General features: G+C 46.5%; 1 protein-coding gene across 4 annotated transcripts in view; it reads left to right on the plus strand.

The window, feature by feature from the left end:
• LOC115204327 (leucine-rich repeat and calponin homology domain-containing protein 2) overlaps positions 1-19,206 on the plus strand; it is a 73,848-nt gene that overhangs the window by 24,329 nt on the left and 30,313 nt on the right. For all 4 annotated transcript variants that reach the window (XM_029769814.1, XM_029769810.1, XM_029769812.1 and 1 more), the window contains exons 2-11: positions 13,054-13,198; positions 13,959-14,085; positions 14,182-14,287; positions 15,085-15,221; positions 15,844-15,974; positions 16,490-16,577; positions 16,772-16,868; positions 16,992-17,086; positions 17,683-17,750; positions 18,095-18,199. In XM_029769814.1, the coding sequence (XP_029625674.1) occupies positions 13,054-13,198; positions 13,959-14,085; positions 14,182-14,287; positions 15,085-15,221; positions 15,844-15,974; positions 16,490-16,577; positions 16,772-16,868; positions 16,992-17,086; positions 17,683-17,750; positions 18,095-18,199 (1,099 nt within the window). The remainder of the gene's footprint in view (positions 1-13,053; positions 13,199-13,958; positions 14,086-14,181; positions 14,288-15,084; positions 15,222-15,843; positions 15,975-16,489; positions 16,578-16,771; positions 16,869-16,991; positions 17,087-17,682; positions 17,751-18,094; positions 18,200-19,206) is intronic.

A 19,206-nucleotide genomic window follows, 5' to 3' on the forward strand; every position in this document is an offset into this window, starting at 1 on the left:
GGGATTCAATCTAGCAACCTTTGCGGTTATTAGTCCAACGCTCTAACCACTAGGCTACCTGCCGCCCCAAATGACAGGCCAGCTGCAAAGTCAAAATTGTCTAAACTGTAAAAATGAATGAAAACAAGAATGTGCTTTTGGTCTTAATTTAAGTAAGTGTTAGGCATCAGGGTGGTTAATATTAGGTTTAAAATCAGATTTTATGACTTTGTGGCTTTGCGTTACAAATATCAGAATGGACATTACATGTAAGTTAAATCCAGCCAAAAGATGTAGGCCTATGCTAACATAGAAGAGCTCTCACTGTCACCCTCTGTTTCTGTTGTGGTCTTGTCTGGTGTTCTTTAGACTACTGACAATTCTATTACAATGAATTATGCGACGTGTTACGTTGTAAGATGGAATTCACACAAAAAACTCAGTTGAAGGGAAATGTTCTAGTAAAAAGGGACATTTGCGCCTGTCCTTCATCAACCAACAATGTGCTACCCTAACCTTTGTGATAAATGTCAGCCATTTTGCAGCCCAGCGCATCAATGCCTTTGGCTAAGTGAGGATTTATTCCACCACTCTTCCTGAGGGGTAATTATCAGAGAGTGCAAGCTAAATGTCATGGTTTGGTTAAGTCTAGCTCATACCTACACTAATATCAAGCCTTGCCCATAGGCAGCCCATTCTGAGGGACTCCTTAGAGCATTCCTTATTTGATTAATTTACGATTCTTCCCTCAGAGCGCAGATACGGGCTCCCTAAGTTTAAAACTAACAGGCCTACACTCGCCTTCATTCCAGCTACAATCAGCTTCCTCAACTAGCTGTCATAGTATTGTGTGCTACATATACTGTCTTTGTCTATTTTTATTGTCATTGTGTTTCTCAGTACGTGCTGCAAAATGAATTACACCTTTGGGATAATAAAGACTCTACATATCAAGCCTAACTTAAGGTGCATTTATATCATTATTTTGCGAGACGATAAGCAACAGCCACTGGACAAGGTATGGCGGGAGCATTTCCTATTTACATTCACAACATACTTGTCCTACAAGTTAATTCAACCTTCCAACCTCTTTCTGCTCTCAGCATCCATATCAGTCAGGCTTTATCTATTACTTAAAAAAAAAAAAGTAATATTTATTTTACTAGGCAAGTCAGTTAAGAACAAATTCTTATTTACAATGATGGCCTAGGAACAGTGGGTTAACTGCCTTGGTCAGGGGGAGAACAACAGATTTTTACCTTGTCAGCTCAGGGATTCGATCTAGCAACTTTTTGGTTACTGGCCCAACGCTCTAACCACTAGGCTACCTGCCACCCCACATTGAATGTCCTTTCCTGACTTGATGAAGAGGCTTCAGCCTGGTGGTTTGGCTGGGGTGTAGTCAAGCCTGGTGGTTTGGCTGGGGGGTAGTCAAGCCTGGTGGTTTGGCTGGGGGGTAGTCAAGCCTGGTGGTTTGGCTGGGGGGTAGTCAAGCCTGGTGGTTTGGCTGGGGGGTAGTCAAGCCTGGTGGTTTGGCTGGGGGGTAGTCAGCCTGGTGGTTTGGCTGGGGGGGTAGTCAAGCCTGGTGGTTTGGCTGGGGGGGTAGTCAAGCCTGGTGGTTTGGCTGGGGGGGTAGTCAAGCCTGGTGGTTTGGCTGGGGGGTAGTCAGCCTGGTGGTTTGGCTGGGGGGTAGTCAGCCTGGTGGTTTGGCTGGGGTGTAGTCAAGCCTGGTGGTTTGGCTGGGGGGTGTAGTCAAGCCTGGTGGTTTGGCTGGGGGGTGTAGTCAAGCCTGGTGGTTTGGCTGGGAGGTAGTCAAGCCTGGTGGTTTGGCTGGGGGGTAGTCAAGCCTGGTGGTTTGGCTGGGGGGTAGTCAAGCCTGGTGGTTTGGCTGGGAGGTAGTCAAGCCTGGTGGTTTGGCTGGGGGGTAGTCAAGCCTGGTGGTTTGGCTGGGGGGTGTAGTCAAGCCTGGTAGTTTGGCTGGGGGGTGTAGTCAAGCCTGGTGGTTTGGCTGGGGGGTGTAGTCAAGCCTGGTGGTTTGGCTGGGGGAGTGTAGTCAAGCCTGGTGGTTTGGCTGGGGGGTAGTCAGTCAGCTTGGTGGTTTGGCTGGGGGGTAGGTAGTCAGCTTGGTGGTTTGGCTGGGGGGTATTCAGTCAGCTTGGTGGTTTGGCTGGGGGGTAGGTAGTCAGCTTGGTGGTTTGGCTGGGGGGTAGTCAGTCAGCTTGGTGGTTTGGCTGGGGGGTAGTCAGTCAGCTTGGTGGTTTGGCTGGGGGGTAGTCAGTCAGCTTGGTGGTTTGGCTGGGGGGTAGGTAGTCAGCTTGGTGGTTTGGCTGGGGGATAGGTAGTCAGCTTGATGGTTTGGCTGGGGGGTAGTCAGTCAGCTTGGTGGTTTGGCTGGGGGGTAGGTAGTCAGCTTGGTGGTTTGGCGGGGGGTAGGTAGTCAGCTTGGTGGTTTGGCGGGGGGGTAGTCAGTCAGCTTGGTGGTTTGGCTGGGGGGTAGGTAGTCAGCTTGGTGGTTTGGCTGGGGGGGTAGGTAGTCAGCTTGGTGGTTTGGCTGGGGGGTAGGTAGTCAGCTTGGTGGTTTGGCTGGGGGGTAGGTAGTCAGCTTGGTGGTTTGGCTGGGGGGTAGGTAGTCAGCTTTGTGGTTTGGCTGGAGGGTAGTCAGTCAGCTTGGTGGTTTGGCTGGGGGGGTTGTCATACTGGTGGGTTGGCTCGGGGGGGGGGTTGTCATACTGGTGGTTTGGCTGGGGGGGGGGTAGTCATTCTGGTGGTTTGGCTGGGGGTAGTCAGCCTGGTGGTTTGGCTGGGGGTAGTCAGCCTCGCCGATCCTGTTCTGCTTGAGCTCTTTGGGCATTAACAGATGTCTGCCTGTCTGTCTGCCTGCTTATGCCACAGATGGCGTTTGGTCAGAGGCAAGGATGGAGAAAGAGAAATGGACAGCATCACTCTTCTCCCCACCCCCTTCCCCAACGACCAGTGTACTTCAAATGTTCCCCAAACACGAGTGGCCAGACCTTTGTTGAGCCCAGCAGGGGGTCCCCTTCATAACCTCCAGGTCTAAGTCTAGAAGTGAGCTTGGGCCAACCCTGGTCTTCCCTTCAGGGGGAAAGGGGAACAGTCAACTACTGCTTCAGGCAACATATGAGAAGGGCTGACAACGTTTTGACTTTGGAACATGTCTGTCAGTTGGGTTGATTTAATGGGAGAGATGAGCCTTTAGATTCACAGCACATCCACCAACCGTTGTCTTCCTGCGCATATCATCAGAAGAGAGATGCTTGAGTCTGTCTCTCTCCTCACCTCTCCCTCATGTCTGTCTGGCCAGTCTGTCTCCTCCTCTCTTTAGTCTGTCTGTCTCCCAGTCTGTGTCTGTGGGCCCTCAGATTCATGTGTCTGTCTGGGATTTGTTGTTCTGCTGAAAGTCAGAGTTAGAGGAGCTTGGTCCTGTGTGCCTTGGCCATGTGAGAGAACAAAAGCCTTTTAGATGAAGGGCTGCTCTCTCACCGCTCCCATACAGCGCTCCTGCGCTCTGACATCACAGGATAGGGATGAGCCTGTAACATGGGGAACACGTATTTGAAATCGAGGCTCACCTACGCTGTACAACATGAATGATGCATGTTGGAAGACTAGCTATCAGCACAGAATTGGCAGCAAAGCCTTTACTGGCTGCTGAAGCTGTGCCTTAAGCCTCAAGCCTCACATTAGTGTGTGTGTGTGTGTGTGTGTGTGTGTGTGTGTGTGTGTGTGTGTGTGTGTGTGAAAGAGCGAGCACTTTTGTCTGTCTAGATGTGTCTGTGTTTGTGTCTGACAGACAGAGATAAAGACAGGAGGCTTTGTGTTTGTGTGGGAGAGAACAGAGATCAATATGTGTATTTTCCTGAATCCATGTGTGACTCTACATACAGTACTTCCCAATAGCTATGGACTCGTATTCAATTAAGCCAATGAATGTGTTGCTAAATAGTTGAATTGGTGCTGATGTATCTGCTGTAATCGTATGTAATATGTCATAATTGAGCTGGGCTGTGTATGTCTGTGTGTGTATGTCTGTGTGTGTATGTCTGTGTGTGTGTATCTTTACCAGGGGCTGTGCAGCTCCTCACACAGGTCTGTAATTACTGTGTCAGCCCATGATTATCCAGAGCTCAGGCTCCATCACACACAGGCTCAACTGGGCCAATTAAACCTGCATCAGCAGAGACACATCCCCACCACACACACACACATCAGAGTGCACGTGTGTGTTTAAGGCATGAGTATATGGGAATGTTTGTGTGAATAAACACACATTTTCTTTCGAAAATGTCAATCTTTCTGAACTGTGTGTGACCACGCCTAATTCATCACAGTTGTCAAAGAGTGAATTGACTCGCAATCTTCAAAATGTTGATGTGATTTGGGCGCAAGGTCAAACATTATCTTTACATTATCCTCTGACCTTGGTCAGGAGTATTTTTCATACTCGGACGTAGCCCAAGGTTGGGGTGAATAACAAGGGGAGGGGGTTGCATTTCTGTTGGGGTCTACTGCCCCAAAGCAATACCGTAGGCCTTTTTTCTCCCCTCTGGCTGATGGAGTAATGGAGGAGTCTCTGGGGAGGTGGAATGATACATCCTCAGGTTGTGAGTGGGAGTGATATAGAGTGATCTTCACCCTCTCCTCTCCCCATCTTCCACTGAGAGGGTGACCCTGCTGTGGATAGAGAGGTCCCTGGAGGAGTGACGTGGGGAGGGGGGGATTATACTCCCTCTGGTACACAGCTGAGACGATAGGTTCCCCCCTGCCCCCTCCATCATCATCAGCCTCTCCACACAGCCCTCCACCTGAAAGGCTGTGAAATAGGGCACTGTGACTTCTCTACAAGCTCATTTACTGGCAGTAACAGGGGTTGATTTGTTTGTGCGTTAGCCCACCACGATTAGGCTTGGTATAAGATATTGGTGTATTTGCCTGGCTAGCTCTCTGTGATGTAGCCAGGCAGACCAGGGTTATACAGCAGTCCTCTAAGGCATCACGGGCCCCTTCTCTCTGGCTGTGCAGTGAGGGACAGGAGGTTGAGGATTAGAGATGTCACTGTCACATGGGGTTCCCATCACTGCCTCTCCACGCTGCCTGTCTGCCTGTCTGCCTGTCTGTATGAGGAACCTTATGACATGTCTGTCGAATTCGCTTTGTCACGTCACATGCCAAAGCCGAGGATTGTGTTGCCAGGTCTAGGACACTTCTGCTTTGATCCTTGTTAAAATGATTATCACTAACGAACATGCATTATATCATTACTAGATCATTCATTTCTGTCCGTGAAAAGAATGGGGCTTGTGCATTAGCATTATCTTAGGTTGAAGAGCTGTTGTCTGCTTCTCCTGTGTTGCTCTGAATGATTCCTCTTGGTGTTGTGCTCTACATGTCTACAGCCATGTTGATGGATAGGGTGTGGAGAAAATCAATTGGACTCTAAGACATGGAGCACGCAGGAAGGGGATTTCACATATACATAGAGAATGGGGAGCAGGAGTTGTGGGTAATACAGCTTGGTGTGGGGACAACCCTTTCCCAACTGTCATGAGGATGTGTAGGGGCTGGCTCCACTCTCTATCCAAGATGGCCTGGAATCTAGGCCTGCTCTCTCTCTCTCTGTTTCACTCTCTTTCACTTGCTCTTTCTCTGTCTCTTTCTCTCTCTCTTCCTCTTTCTGTTTCTTCTTCTCTCTCTCTATCCCCTCTCTCACATTCTTCCTATAGCTCTTTCTCTCTCTCTCACACTCTTCCTATCTCTCACTCTGTCTCTCATACGCATGCCAATCATATTCTGACCTCACTGAATGGGCTGCCATCTGAATATTTAATGAGGTGCCCCCAGGTTTCCTGCAGGCGGGAGGAGAGGAACAGGGCTGGTACTGCTGTGGGTTTGGTGGCTGACTGGTGAGAGGCAGGAAAAGACTCCTCACTATTATGGTAATCACTAATCACACCCTAGCTGATTAACCGGCATTCCTTCTCACTGATGAAGTGGGTCAAGTTCACCTGTCAAGGTAATTAGCATTATTCTACACCATTTATGAGGACACTGACTTATTACAGTGTATTCATAAAGTATTCAGACACCTTCATTTTTTCCACATTTTGTTACAGCGTTATTCTAAAAATGTATACAATTATTTTTTTCCCCCTCATTAATCTACACACAATACCCCATAATGACAAAGAGAAAACATGTTTTTAGATTTTTTGTAAATAAATAAAAAACCTAAATAACTTTACATAAATATTCAGACCCTTTGCTATGAGACTAGAAAAATTGAGCTCAGGTGCCTCCTGTTTCCATTGATCATCCTTGATGTTTCAACAACTTGATTGGAGTCCACCTGTGGTAAATTCAAATGATTGGACATGATTTGGAAAGGCACACACCTGTCTATATAAGGTATCACAGTTGACAGTGCATGTCAGAGCAAAAACCAAGCCATGAGGTCAAAGGAATTATCCGTAGAGCTCCGAGACAGGATTGTGTTGAGGCACAGATCTGGTGAAGGGTACCAAAATATATCTGCAGCATTGAAGGTCCCCAAGAACACAGTGGCCTCCATCATTCTTAAATGGAAGAAGTTTGAAACCACCAAGACTCTTCCTAGAGCTGGCCACCCTGCCAAACTGAGCAATCGGGGGAGAAGGGCCATGGTCAGGGAGGTCACCAAGAACCCAATGGTCACTCTGACAGAGCTCCAGAGTTCCTCTGTGAAGATGGGAGAACCTTCCAGAAGGACAACCATCTCTGCAGCACTCCACCAATCAAGCCTTTATGGTAGAGTGGCCAGACGGAAGCCACTCCTCAGTAAAAGGCACATGACAGCCCGCTTGGAGTTTGCCAGAAGGCACCTAAAGGACTCTCACACCATGAGAAACAAGATTGAACTCTTTGGCCTGAATGCCAAGTGTCACGTCTGGACGAAACCTGGCACTATCCCTACGGTGAAGCATGGTGGTGGCAGCATCATGCTGTGGGGATGTTTTTCAGTGGCAGAGACTGGGAGACTAGTCAGGATTGAGGGAAAGATGAACAGAGCAAAGTACACAGAGATCCTTGATGATAATCTGCTCCAGATCGCTCAGGCGATGTTCACCTTCCAACAGGGCAACGACCCTAAGCACACAGCCAAGACAACGAAGGAGTGGCTTTGGGACAGGTCTCTGAATGTCCTTGAGTGGCCCAGCCAGAGCCCAGACTTGAACCCGATCGAACATCTATGGAGAGACCTGAAAATAGCTGTGCAGCGACACTCCCCATCCAACCTGACAGAGCTTGAGGGGATCTGCAGAGAAGAATGGGATAAACTCCCCAAATACAGGTGTGCCAAACTTGTACCGTCATACCTAAGAAGACTCAAGGCTGTAAATGCTGCCAAAGGTGCTTCAACAAAGTACTGAGTAAAGGGTCTGAATACTTATGTAAATGTGATATTTCAGTTTTGTTTTATTTATACATTTGCAAAAATGTCTAAAAACGGGTTTTTGCTTTGTCATTATGGGGTATTGTGTGTGTAGATTGATGAGGTAAAAAAACAATTGAATCCATTTCAGAATAAGGCTGTAACGTAACAAAATGTGGAAAAAGTCAAGGGGTCTGAATACTTTCCGAATGCAGTGTATATTGCAATAAGTGCAGGTATATTTCACGAGGACCCATCTCACTGGAATGTAGATTGTGTTCCCTGTTCTACAGAGTCTTTGATGCAGTGTGCATGTTGACATCTGCTCCGAGTGGGGTCGTGACAGTCATAGAATTTTGGATGACGGTAATTGGCCAGCCAAAATGACCGCGGTCTCCGTAATACGTATGAATAGAACATTTATAGACGCACCTTTTCTCCTCTCCTTTGCTCCTGACTGCATTGTGCTGCCATAGAAATAGAATGCTAGAAATTAGAATGAATTATATTGCTGTGTGCTGCTGATGCATTGTGGGGGCCGTTGCCTAGGCAACCGAAGACTCGTTCCGCTAGTTTCTTGTTTCAGCAAGCAGCAACAGTTTCATCATGTTGTTAAGAACCCATGTTACAGCGGAAACGGACTCAACTGCAGAATGCCCGGCTGTCCCGTCTTCAGTCAACTGTTTGTAAAAAAAAGATATATACTGTATTTTTAAACGGTTAAGACTGTTATTTTATTTCATGACGGTCTTCATCCATAACCGTCGGTTATATGGTAATTGTGCCAGCCCTAAATCTGAGGAGGTTATTGGAGTTTTTGTCACATTTCATGTGATGGAGCAATGATGTATCCATCTTCCTGCCTCAGAACTCTGCCTCAGGAACGGAGTTAAACACAAACACTTCCTTATGGAAATGTCTCCCACACAGTAAATGCTGCAATTTGTAACAGGCTTACTCAGAGATGGCCCCCTTATGTTCATCCAAAACAGCTCTTTCTCTCTGAACAGAGCTACAATACTGAGCTACAATGTGTGTGATAAACAGTGGGGTCTGACTAGCATTGATGCTTGTTGTGATCCCACTTTGCCTTTGATGGCTAGTCTCTGCCATGTGAGATTTGACTGGATGGTAGCCCCAGGTTCCTATTATCATTTGCCTGACTGGTAATTCCCAGAAAACCTGAAAGAAAGGAATACGTCTCTCATGAGTGGAGGAGATGCAATTGGAATTCATCCTGGTTGGGCTTTTACAGGTTAAAGATGTACAGAAAGACAATAAAATATCTGGATTTGAGCTTGTTTAAATGCAAGGATCCGTTGGGCATCTTTATGCAGTCTTGGCTTTGAGATTAGTGATGAGAGAAAAACAAGGCCATAATATCAAGTAGTCTACCAAGGCCTGCGAGTGGCCTAGAGATAAAGCTTTAGTCCTGCCTTCTCTGCCCTCTAATTAAATAGACAGCATTGTTTTGGCAGACAACACCCTCCTACTCACCATGCTGAACACTCGCCCATACATACAGACACAGGGCTGAGGTCAGTTTGTTAGATTGTTCAGGAACCAACTCCCTCTGTGTTTGAGGAGCTCGACCTTTGTTTTAGTTTCATTTAGAAATCAGTTGTATCAGCACAACCTCCTTCCCTCCTTTGCATGCAAGCATGCACTACTGAAGCAAACACAGACACGCATATCAAGGCATATACAGACGTCCCCCTCATGTGAGCGTCTTGCAGATTCAGTTGCTTGCCGCTCCCCTCCTCTCTGCGTGTGGTTGCCATGGTATCGGTAGCCAGGGCCTTCACAGTTCCTTCACGGAGCACTGCAGAACTCTCCTTCACAGAGTGAGGGACACATATGCAGAGCCTAGACTTCTCACATATGGGATCACACACTGATAGGCCTCTTACATTACAGATACATTCACAGGAAGATACACACACAGGAAGATACACAGATGTTGTTAGAATAGACAGAATATGCAGTGAACAGAGCTATAGTGATCATTCCACATTGTGCATGAACCATGTGACGGAATTTCAGTTGTAACGCACAGTGTGGTTGTGGTAGAATAGTGTGTGAGGAATTGAGGAGGTGGTAAACTAGAGTAGGCAGCTTGTTGTGAATGGAGAGTGGTGCAATAGGTAGGTACAGTAGCTGTATTGTAGACCGTGTCATTTGTGAATGGAGGAACTGCAGTGAGTCTGTTCCAGGGGGTGGAGGAGGAGGCTCTTCCTCCAGACATCATCTTATTCATTGGTTCTCTGAGAGGCAGTGGTGGCTGCCAGATACCACTGCTGGGGATGGAGCTGAGGTTAGAGCTGAGGCTAGAGCTTAGGCTGAGGAGGGGTACAGTACAATGTGCCAGGCACTCCACTCGCCATCACATCAATTATTGGACAGAGGGATGGGCCTACTGCACCACAACCATACAAACTTATCTGAAAGGGGCAGTGACGTGTTCTTCACGGCTGTCTCTCTTGCATCTCTTCTCTCCACCTCTCTTTATCAATCTTCTCATTACGCACCGTTTCATGACCCATGAAATGAGTAAGCCCTGTGAGTCTAATTAATTCAGCTAAATATTACTGTGAACGAGGGCAACATGTTTATACTCTCTTTACACCAGGGGTTCTCAAAGTGGGGTCAGCGGTACTGCAGGGGGTCCGCGGCCAGGTCTATAAAAAAATATATATATATAGTTGAAGTCGGAAGTTTACATACACTTAGGTTGGGGTCATTAAAACTCGTTTTTCAACCACTCCATAAATTTCTTGTTAACAAACTATAGTTTTGACATGTCGGTTAGGACATCTACTTTGTGCATGACAAGTAATTTTTCCAACAATTGTTTACAGACAGATTATTTCACTTATAATTCACTGTATCATAATTCCAGTGGGTCAGAAGTTTACATACACTAAGTTGACTGTGTCTTTAAACAGCTTGGAAAATTCCAGAAAATGATGTCATGGCTTTAGAAGCTTCTGATATGGACATAATTTGAGTCAATTGGCAGTGTACCTGTGGATGTATTTCAAGTCCTACCTTTAAACTCAGTGCCTCTTTGCTTGACATCATGGGAAAATCAAAAGAAATCAGCCAAGACCTCAGAAGAAGGTTATCCTTGGGAGCAATTTCCAAACGCCTGAAGGTACCATGTTCATCTGCACAAACAACAGTACGCAAGTATAAACACCATGGGACCACGCAGCCGTCATTCCACTCAGGAAAGAGACGCATTCTGTCTCCTAGAGAGGAACGTACTTTGGTGCGAAAAGTGCAAATCAAGCCTAGAACAACAACAAAGGACCTTGTGAAGATGCTGGAGGAAACAGGTACAAAAGTATCAATATCCACAGTAAAACAAGTCCTATATCGACATAACCTGAAAGGCCGCTCAGCAAGGAAGATGCCAGTGCTCCAAAACCGCCATAAAAAAGCCAGACTACGGTTTGCAACTGCACATGGGGACAAAGATCGTACTTTTTGGAGAAATGTCCTCTGGTCTGATGAAACAAAAATTGAACTGTTTGGCCATAATGACCATCATTATGTTTGAAGGAAAAAGGGGGATGCTTGCAAGCCGAAGAACACCATCCCAACCGTGAAGCACGGGGGTGGCAACATCATGTTGTGGGGGTGCTTTGCTGCAGGAGGGACTACTGCACTTCACAAAATAGATGGCATCATGAGGTAGGAAAATGATGTGGATATATTGAAGCAACATCTCAAGGCATCAGTCAGGAAGTTAAAGCTTGGTCGCAAATGGGTCTTCCAAATGGACAATGACCCCAAGCATACTTCCAAAGTTGTGGCAAAATGGCGTAAGGACAACAAAGTCAAGGTATTGGAGTGGACATCACAAAGCCCTGACCTCAATCCTATAGAGAATTTGTGGGCAGAACTGAAAAAGTGTGTGCGAGCAAGGAGGCCTACAAACCTGACTCAGTTACACCAGCTCTGTCAGGAGGAATTGGCCAAAATTCACCCAACTTATTGTGGGAAGCTTGTGGAAGGCTACCCGAAACGTTTGACCCAAGTTAAACAATTTAAAGGCAATGCTACCAAATACTAATTGAGTGTATATAAACTTCTGACCCACTGGGAATGTGATGAAAGAAATAAAAGATGAAATAAATAATTCTCTTAACTATTATTCTGACATTTTACATTCTTAAAATAAAGCGGTGATCCTAACTGACCTAAGACAGGGAATTTTTACTAGGATTAAATGTCAGGAATTGTGAAAAACTGAGGTTAAATGTATTTGGCTAAGGTGTATGTAAACTTCCGACTTCAACTGTAATATATACAGTGAGGGGAAAAAAGTATTTGATCCCCTGCTGATTTTGTACGTTTGCCCACTGACAAAGAAATTATCAGTCTATAATTTTAATGGTAGGTTTATTTGAACAGTTAGAGACAGAATAACAACAAAAAAAATCCTGAAAAACGCATGTCAGAAATGTTATAAAATGATTTGCATTTTAATGAGGGAAATAAGTATTTGACCCCTCAACAAAACATGACTTTGTGCTTGGTGGCAAAACCCTTGCTGGCAATCACAGAGGTCAGACGTTTCTTGTAGTTGGCCACCAGGTTTGCACACATCTCAGGGATTTTGTCCCACTCCTCTTTGCAGATCTTCTCTAGCCATTTGTTATTTCATTGTTTTGATGTCTTCACTATTATTCTACAATGTAGAAAATAGTAAAAATAAAGAAAACCCTTGAATGAGTAGGTGTGTCCAAACTTTTGACTGGTACTGTATATATATTACATTTTACTACCAACAGATGTAACTACTTTTGGCCAAGGGATCCATAGAATATGTTTAAAGTGTGTAATACAATGTAATATTATTAACCTACAATGTATGTTCTTTCCCCGGGCCCGAGGCTTGGTTTGTCTAGCCATGTACTGCAGACGTCATAATACAACTCCTTTTGGTTTGATGCAGAATTTGAAAGAGTATGGGTCAACAGCTATTACACAGACACAAGCAGAGGAGTTGGCCAGACTACTCTCATTGAATGGATATATCGATATGGGAAAGACTGACTGAATCTGGAACTGGATATGACTGTGTGTAATAGAACTGTGCTCAGGCCTAGTGTAATTTCAGCTGTCTTTGAGAAACATGCCATTTTCCCATTGATCACTCATTCAGACATATTGACCAGTCAAGACTGCCTGGAATCAATTTACTCTCCCAGAGGATTTCATCCGACCCAACCGACACTCTTAGGAAAAAAGGTGCTATCTAGAATCTTAAAGGGTTCTTCGGCTGTCCCCATAGGATAACCCTTTGAAGAACCCTTTTTGGTTCCAGGTAGAATCCTTTTGGGTTCCATTTAAAACCCCTTCCACAGAGAGTTCTACATGGAACCCAAAAGGGTTCTACATGGAACCAAAAAGGGTTCTCCTATTGGGTCAGCCTAAGAACCCTTTTTTCTAACAGTGTATAGCAGCTTCTGGAGAGACTGTTTGGATCCTTTCTTACATTACATCCTGATACATACAGTAGCCAACACCTGATCTGTGCTACTTGATGAAGAATTTGACCATACATGTATGACAGTATGTAGTCCCTGTGTACCCATGACCCTCACCTGCTGTCTGTCTCTTGTCTGTCCCTCCCCCAGATCTGTCGAAGAACAGGCTCACAGAGATCCCTCCAGAGGTGTGTCTGTTCGCCCCCCTTGAGTCTCTCAACCTCTACCACAACTGCATCAAATGCATCCCTGAAGCCATCATCAACTTGCAGGTGCTGACCTATCTAAACATAAGGTCAGTGATGACTCATGGAACACTGTGGTGTGATCTGTTGACCCAATGACCTCATACTGTAACATGATATCAGCATTGTAGTAACCTGGTATAGTTAAGTATTATGGCAGCATTGACTCAATATCACATTTTCTTTCCGCTATCCGTAGCCCTTTAAATGCAATATAACCGTGCTCAAAAAAGCCTCAGGTAGCTTACACCAGGTGCATTCCTGTAAGGTTATTCTAAGTGTCTGGAGTCCTCGTTCTAAGAAGCATCATAAGATTCTACAACCATGATATCACCAGGCTAGAGGAAATACAAGGGCCCATGTTCACTGTTGTTCTGCTTTATCTCAGTATGGAGTTCTCCTTTCAGGGGATTCACAGGATCAAGTAGCCAGAGCATTTCCTCTTTCACAGTGGGAGAAATAGGCCTACACTATGTGATGTTGTTTTGAATGGTTCATTTCCTAGACACAGTTAGGCTGCGTTTCCCCACGCAACGCCAATTCTGAGCTTTTTTCTAATTATTGGCAAAATAGCTGATCTGATTGGTCAAAAGACCAATTAGTGGAAAAATAATCTGAATTGGACTGCCTGTGTAAACACAGCCATGGATATCAGTCTGCTCTGGTCCTCTGTTTCACTAACATTTTGTTAACCCATTGAGGAGACATTCATTGCTTGATCTTTTCCTGATGTCCCCAATGTTATCCTTGCACACAGGATAAAACTTTCATACTGCCTATATTGTACATGTGTATTTTGTGTTTCTATAGCCGGAACCTTCTCTCAACATTGCCAAAATACCTGTTCAACCTCCCTCTCAAAGTGCTGGTGGTGAGCAACAACAAGCTACTGTCTGTCCCAGAGGAGATTGGGAAGGCCAAAGAACTGATGGAGCTGGTGAGCACAAGCCCAGAGCTGATAAAAAAACCACTGCAGCTATATTGTTACTGGTCTGTCTGTGTGTGACATCCTGCTTCCTGTCTTCCCCTGTAGGACATCAGCTGTAATGAGATACAGGTGCTGCCCCCTCAGGTGGGGAGGCTCCGTTCATTACGGGAACTCAACATCAGGAGGAACTGTCTTCACATGCTGCCTGAGGGTAGGTAGCTGTTATGTCCTCTCCCCTGGTCTGAGGGTAGGTAGCTGTCTATGTCCTCTCCCCTGGTCTGAGGGTAGGTAGCTGTCTACGTCCTCTCCCCTGGTCTGAGGGTAGGTAGCTGTCTACGTCCTCTCCCCTGGTCTGAGGGTAGGTAGCTGTTATGTCCTCTCCCCTGGTCTGAGGGTAGGTAGCTGTCTACGTCCTCTCCCCTGGTCTGAGGGTAGGTAGCTGTCTACGTCCTCTCCCCTGGTCTGAGGGTAGGTAGCTGTCTATGTCCTCTCCCCTGGTCTGAGGGTAGGTAGCTGTCTACGTCCTCTCCCCTGGTCTGAGGGTAGGTAGCTGTCTACGTCCTCTCCCCTGGTCTGAGGGTAGGTAGCTGTCTACGTCCTCTCCCCTGGTCTGAGGGTAGGTAGCTGTCTACGTCCTCTCCCCTGGTCTGAGGGTAGGTAGCTGTCTACGTCCTCTCCCCTGGTCTGAGGGTAGGTAGCTGTCTACATCCTCTCCCCTGGTCTGAGGGTAGGTAGCTGTCTACGTCCTCTCCCCTGGTCTGAGGGTAGGTAGCTGTCTACGTCCTCTCCCCTGGTCTGAGGGTAGGTAGCTGTTATGTCCTCTCCCCTGGTCTGAGGGTAGGCAGTAGTCTACATCCTCTCCCCTGGTCCTCTCCTCTCTCCCTCACCAACCCCTCCTCTCTGGACCCTAGAGCAGTGACAGATACCAGCTAGGTCTACCATAATCTCTCTCCTTATTCTATATCCAAACCCATGCCTCTTGTGCTTTCTTTCTTTTTCTCTCCCCAGAGCTGGCTGACCTGCCACTCATCAGACTGGACTTCTCCTGCAATAAGATCACAGAGATCCCTCCTGTCTACAGGAGACTCAGGCAGCTGCAGCACATCATCCTCGACAACAACCCTATGCAGTCCCCACCTGCACAGGTATGTGTGAGTGAGAGTGTGTGAGTGAGAGTGTGTGAGTGAGAGTGTGTGAATGAGAGTGTGTGAGTGTGTGGCAACATCTGTGGTAGTTTATGGCAGGTCAGCCTGCACAGGTATGTGTGAGTGAGAGTGTGTGAGTGAGAGTGTGTGAGTGTCTTCCCTGTGGCTCAGTTGGTAGAGCATGGTGTTTGCAACGCCAGGGTTGTGGGTTCGATTCACACGGGGGGCCAGTACAAAAAAAAAAATGCTTGAAATGAAATGTATGCATTCACTACTGTAAGTTGCTCTGGATAAGAGTGTCTGTTAAAATGTAAATGCTGTAAATGACATTTTGGCACTGCATGGGATTATCCACAGCCATCTCCTTGTGTATCAGGTATGGGGTGCCGACGAGTTAACACAGGTTAACCTCAGCTCGGCATCATGCCTAGAAACACCCCCCCTAGCTGTGACAGTTTCCTTGCTCTTCCAGGATATACCCATAATGGTCGCTGAGGAACAGTTGCACCATCTAGTGGGCAGCTATCCCCTTATGATTTCATTTCTGCTTGAATGAACATTTGGGCACTTCATTTCAGCACTTGGATATATACTTCATGCACTTTGTATTTGTGTGTTTCAGATCTGCCTGAAGGGCAAGGTGCACATCTTTAAGTACCTGAACATCCAGGCTTGTAGGATGGATAAGAAGCCTGACTCTCTGGACCTCCCTTCTCTGGGCAAACGCTGCCTTCCCCAGCCTCTCACAGACAGGTACACACTCTTATATCATATCAGAATTCTATTTATAAACTGGGTGGTTCGAGCCTTGAATGCCAATTGGCTGACAACCAATAACAACACAGGTATGACAAAACATGTATTTTTACTGCTCTAATTACATTGGTAACCAGTTTATAATAGCAATAAGGCACCTCTGGGGTTTGTGGTACATGGCCAATATACCACGGCTAAGGGCTGTATCCCGGCACATCGCATTGCGTTGTGCCTAAGAACATCCCTTAGCCGTGGTATATTGGCCATATACCACACCCTCTCTGGCCTTATTGCTTAAGTATACTACAGACAAGACCATTGACCATATGCATGACTGACACGAATATGCAGTATGTGCCATGAAACTGTAATGACAACTGGTATGACATATTTGAAGATTAATGACACAGGTCTCGACATATTTTGAAGTGCTTACGGAATTGTCATGAATGTGTCTGAATCAAAACTGTCTGACTGTTTATTACTGACTATCCCTTTATACATCTCTGCAGCATGGAGGATTTTTACCCCAGTAAGAACCACGGTCCTGACTCTGGTATCGGCAGTGACAACGGGGATAAAAGACTGTCTGCGACAGAGGTCAGAGTTCACCCGCTGTAGTCAGGCTGAACTGATGCCTAGATTGTACTGAGGACTGTTGTGCGTTCAACCATGGCTTGTAGATCCTGACACTCTGCAGTTCTTCTGCAGACATGTTCAGTAGACGTGAACTCTATGCTTTATGCTCACTTTAACACTGAGCCCCCCCCTTCCTCCTCCCTCTCTTCCTCTAGCCCTCTGACGATGATACCATCAGCCTGCACTCTCAGGTCTCAGAGACAGCCCGCGCCGACGCCCTCTCTCTCCTCTCCAAGATGGACTCAGGCAAAGGTAAGACCTGTTTGGATGCAGTGGATTTGACTGTTTGAAAAAAAACGGTGTTTGAGCAATAATGGGCTCAACTGGCAACAAGCACATTAGTCTGAGGTTGAACCTGGTGTGTTGTTCCTGTAGATCAGGTCCCCTTTGACTTCATCGAGCCCAACGCAGAGGAAGATGCTGCCCTGTCAGATGGGCAGCAGAGTGGACCCAACATCTCATGTATAAAGGTATGTCACCAGGGATCCATAGAGAGCTGTATGACCACTACAGTACACCATTAACTGCACTAGTCTTCCACTGTTGAGCTATCCCTGGGTGAGCTACTGTCCAATTAGTGCCTGTTATTTTCCACTGTTAGCTCTGAAGAATGGGAGGTTTTGGTACATGCTTGGTCAGGGCTTTAAACTAATCTTATCTTTCATCGAGTCAAAAGCTTGAAAGGCATCAGGTGTGGAATCTCAGATGCCATAAATTTGATTGAATAAAGCCAACAGATTGTCTCGTTAGGTCTTTTTTGGGAGGAAACCTGTGGATTCAGCTTGAAGTTCAAATGAAATGTGTTGGATAAACTTGGATAAGAGTGTGGGGGTTTTACTTTTAGATATCTGTTTATGGGCTCCCGAGTGTCGCAGCGGTCTAAGGCACTGCATCTCAGTGCTAGATACGTCCCTAAAGACCCTGGTTCGATTCCAGGCTGTATCACAACAGGCCGTGATTGGGAGTCAGGGCGGTGGCCCAGCCAGTTCTTAACTGACTTGCCTAGTTAAATAAAAGGTTAAATAAAAATAACATGATTTTATTTACTTTTTGTTCTGTGTGTCAGGAATTGGAGAAAGTTCTTAACAAGTCACACCAAAGCAAAGATAAGGAGAACTGGAAAGAGGAGTCTGGGTAAGTCTTCACTACACTTGAATAGATAGAAGAAAGGAGGAATGGAAGAAAATCCTTTTAACTTCTATAAGTTTGAACTGAAATCATATTGATCTATCCGTCTCCTTAAATAATTAATTTTCAACACTAGTTAATGTACTGTAGTTGATAATTAGCAGCTGTAGATGATAGCAGAAGTGACATAACATAATAACAGGCTCAGACAGTAGACATGCTGAGAAGGTTATGTCGTTGGATAGCTGCCACTATAGTAGGGTCACACACTGAGTTAATGCTATTATAGGGAGTGTAGTTGGCATAGGTTTTGGCTTCAAACTGAATTGTCATGTCCCTGTTTCCTGCAGCTCTGATAAAGATCAGCTAGTTGAGGAGGATGAGGATGAGCTGAAGGAAGTGCTGGACCTGAGGAAGATCGCTGTCCAGCTCCTGCAGCAGGAGCAACAGAACAGGTAAGAGGCTGAGCTCTGACCCCTGCCATGGCCACTCCTCTCTGAAATCACCTCACGCTGAGCTCTACCCTGGCCTAGCCCCATACTGTATCTCTCTTGCATCCAGGCTGAGGAGAAATCAGCACACAATGCATCCCTGACCAACTGTTCAGACAGATCTGAACACAGTCAGACCACAGAGTGACTTTTGTGCGTCTAGACCCGTGTTTTCAATGCAAGCTTCATATTCTGATAGAAGTCGCATGTAAGTGTCAAATGTAGACAACTTCTGTCCTCCACACCACTGCTTAGCTCTGCCCTGCCCCTAGCCCCATATCTATATCCTCCACACCACTGCTTAGCTCTGCCCTGCCCCTAGCCCCATATCTCTATCCTCCACACCACTGCTTAGCTCTGTCCTGCCCCTAGCCCCATATCTCTATCCTCCACACCACTGCTTAGCTCTGCCCTGCCCCTAGCCCCATATCTCTATCCTCCACACCACTGCTTAGCTCTGCCCTGCCCCTAGCCCCATATTTCTATGTCCTCCACACCACTGCTTAGCTCTGCCCTGCCCCTAGCCCCATATCTCTATCCTCCACACCACTGCTTAGCTCTGTCCTGCCCCTAGCCCCATATCTCTATCCTCCACACCACTGCTTAGCTCTGCCCTGCCCCTAGCCCCATATCTCTATCCTCCACACCACTGCTTAGCTCTGCCCTGCCCCTAGCCCCATATCTCTATCCTCCACACCACCGCTTAGCTCTGCCCTGCCCCTAGCCCCATATCTCTATCCTCCACACCACCGCTTAGCTCTGCCCTGCCCCTAGCCCCATATCTCTATGTCCTCCACACCACTGCTTAGCTCTGCCCTGCCCCTAGCCCCATATCTCTATCCTCCACACCACTGCTTAGCTCTGCCCTGCCCCTAGCCCCATATATCCATGTCCTCCACACCACTGCTTAGCTCTGTCCTGCCCCTAGCCCCATATCTCTATCCTCCACACCACTGCTTAGCTCTGCCCTG

The sequence above is a fragment of the Salmo trutta genome, chromosome 12 (assembly GCF_901001165.1).
Source record: "Salmo trutta chromosome 12, fSalTru1.1, whole genome shotgun sequence".
NCBI classification, from domain to species: Eukaryota; Metazoa; Chordata; class Actinopteri; order Salmoniformes; family Salmonidae; genus Salmo; species Salmo trutta.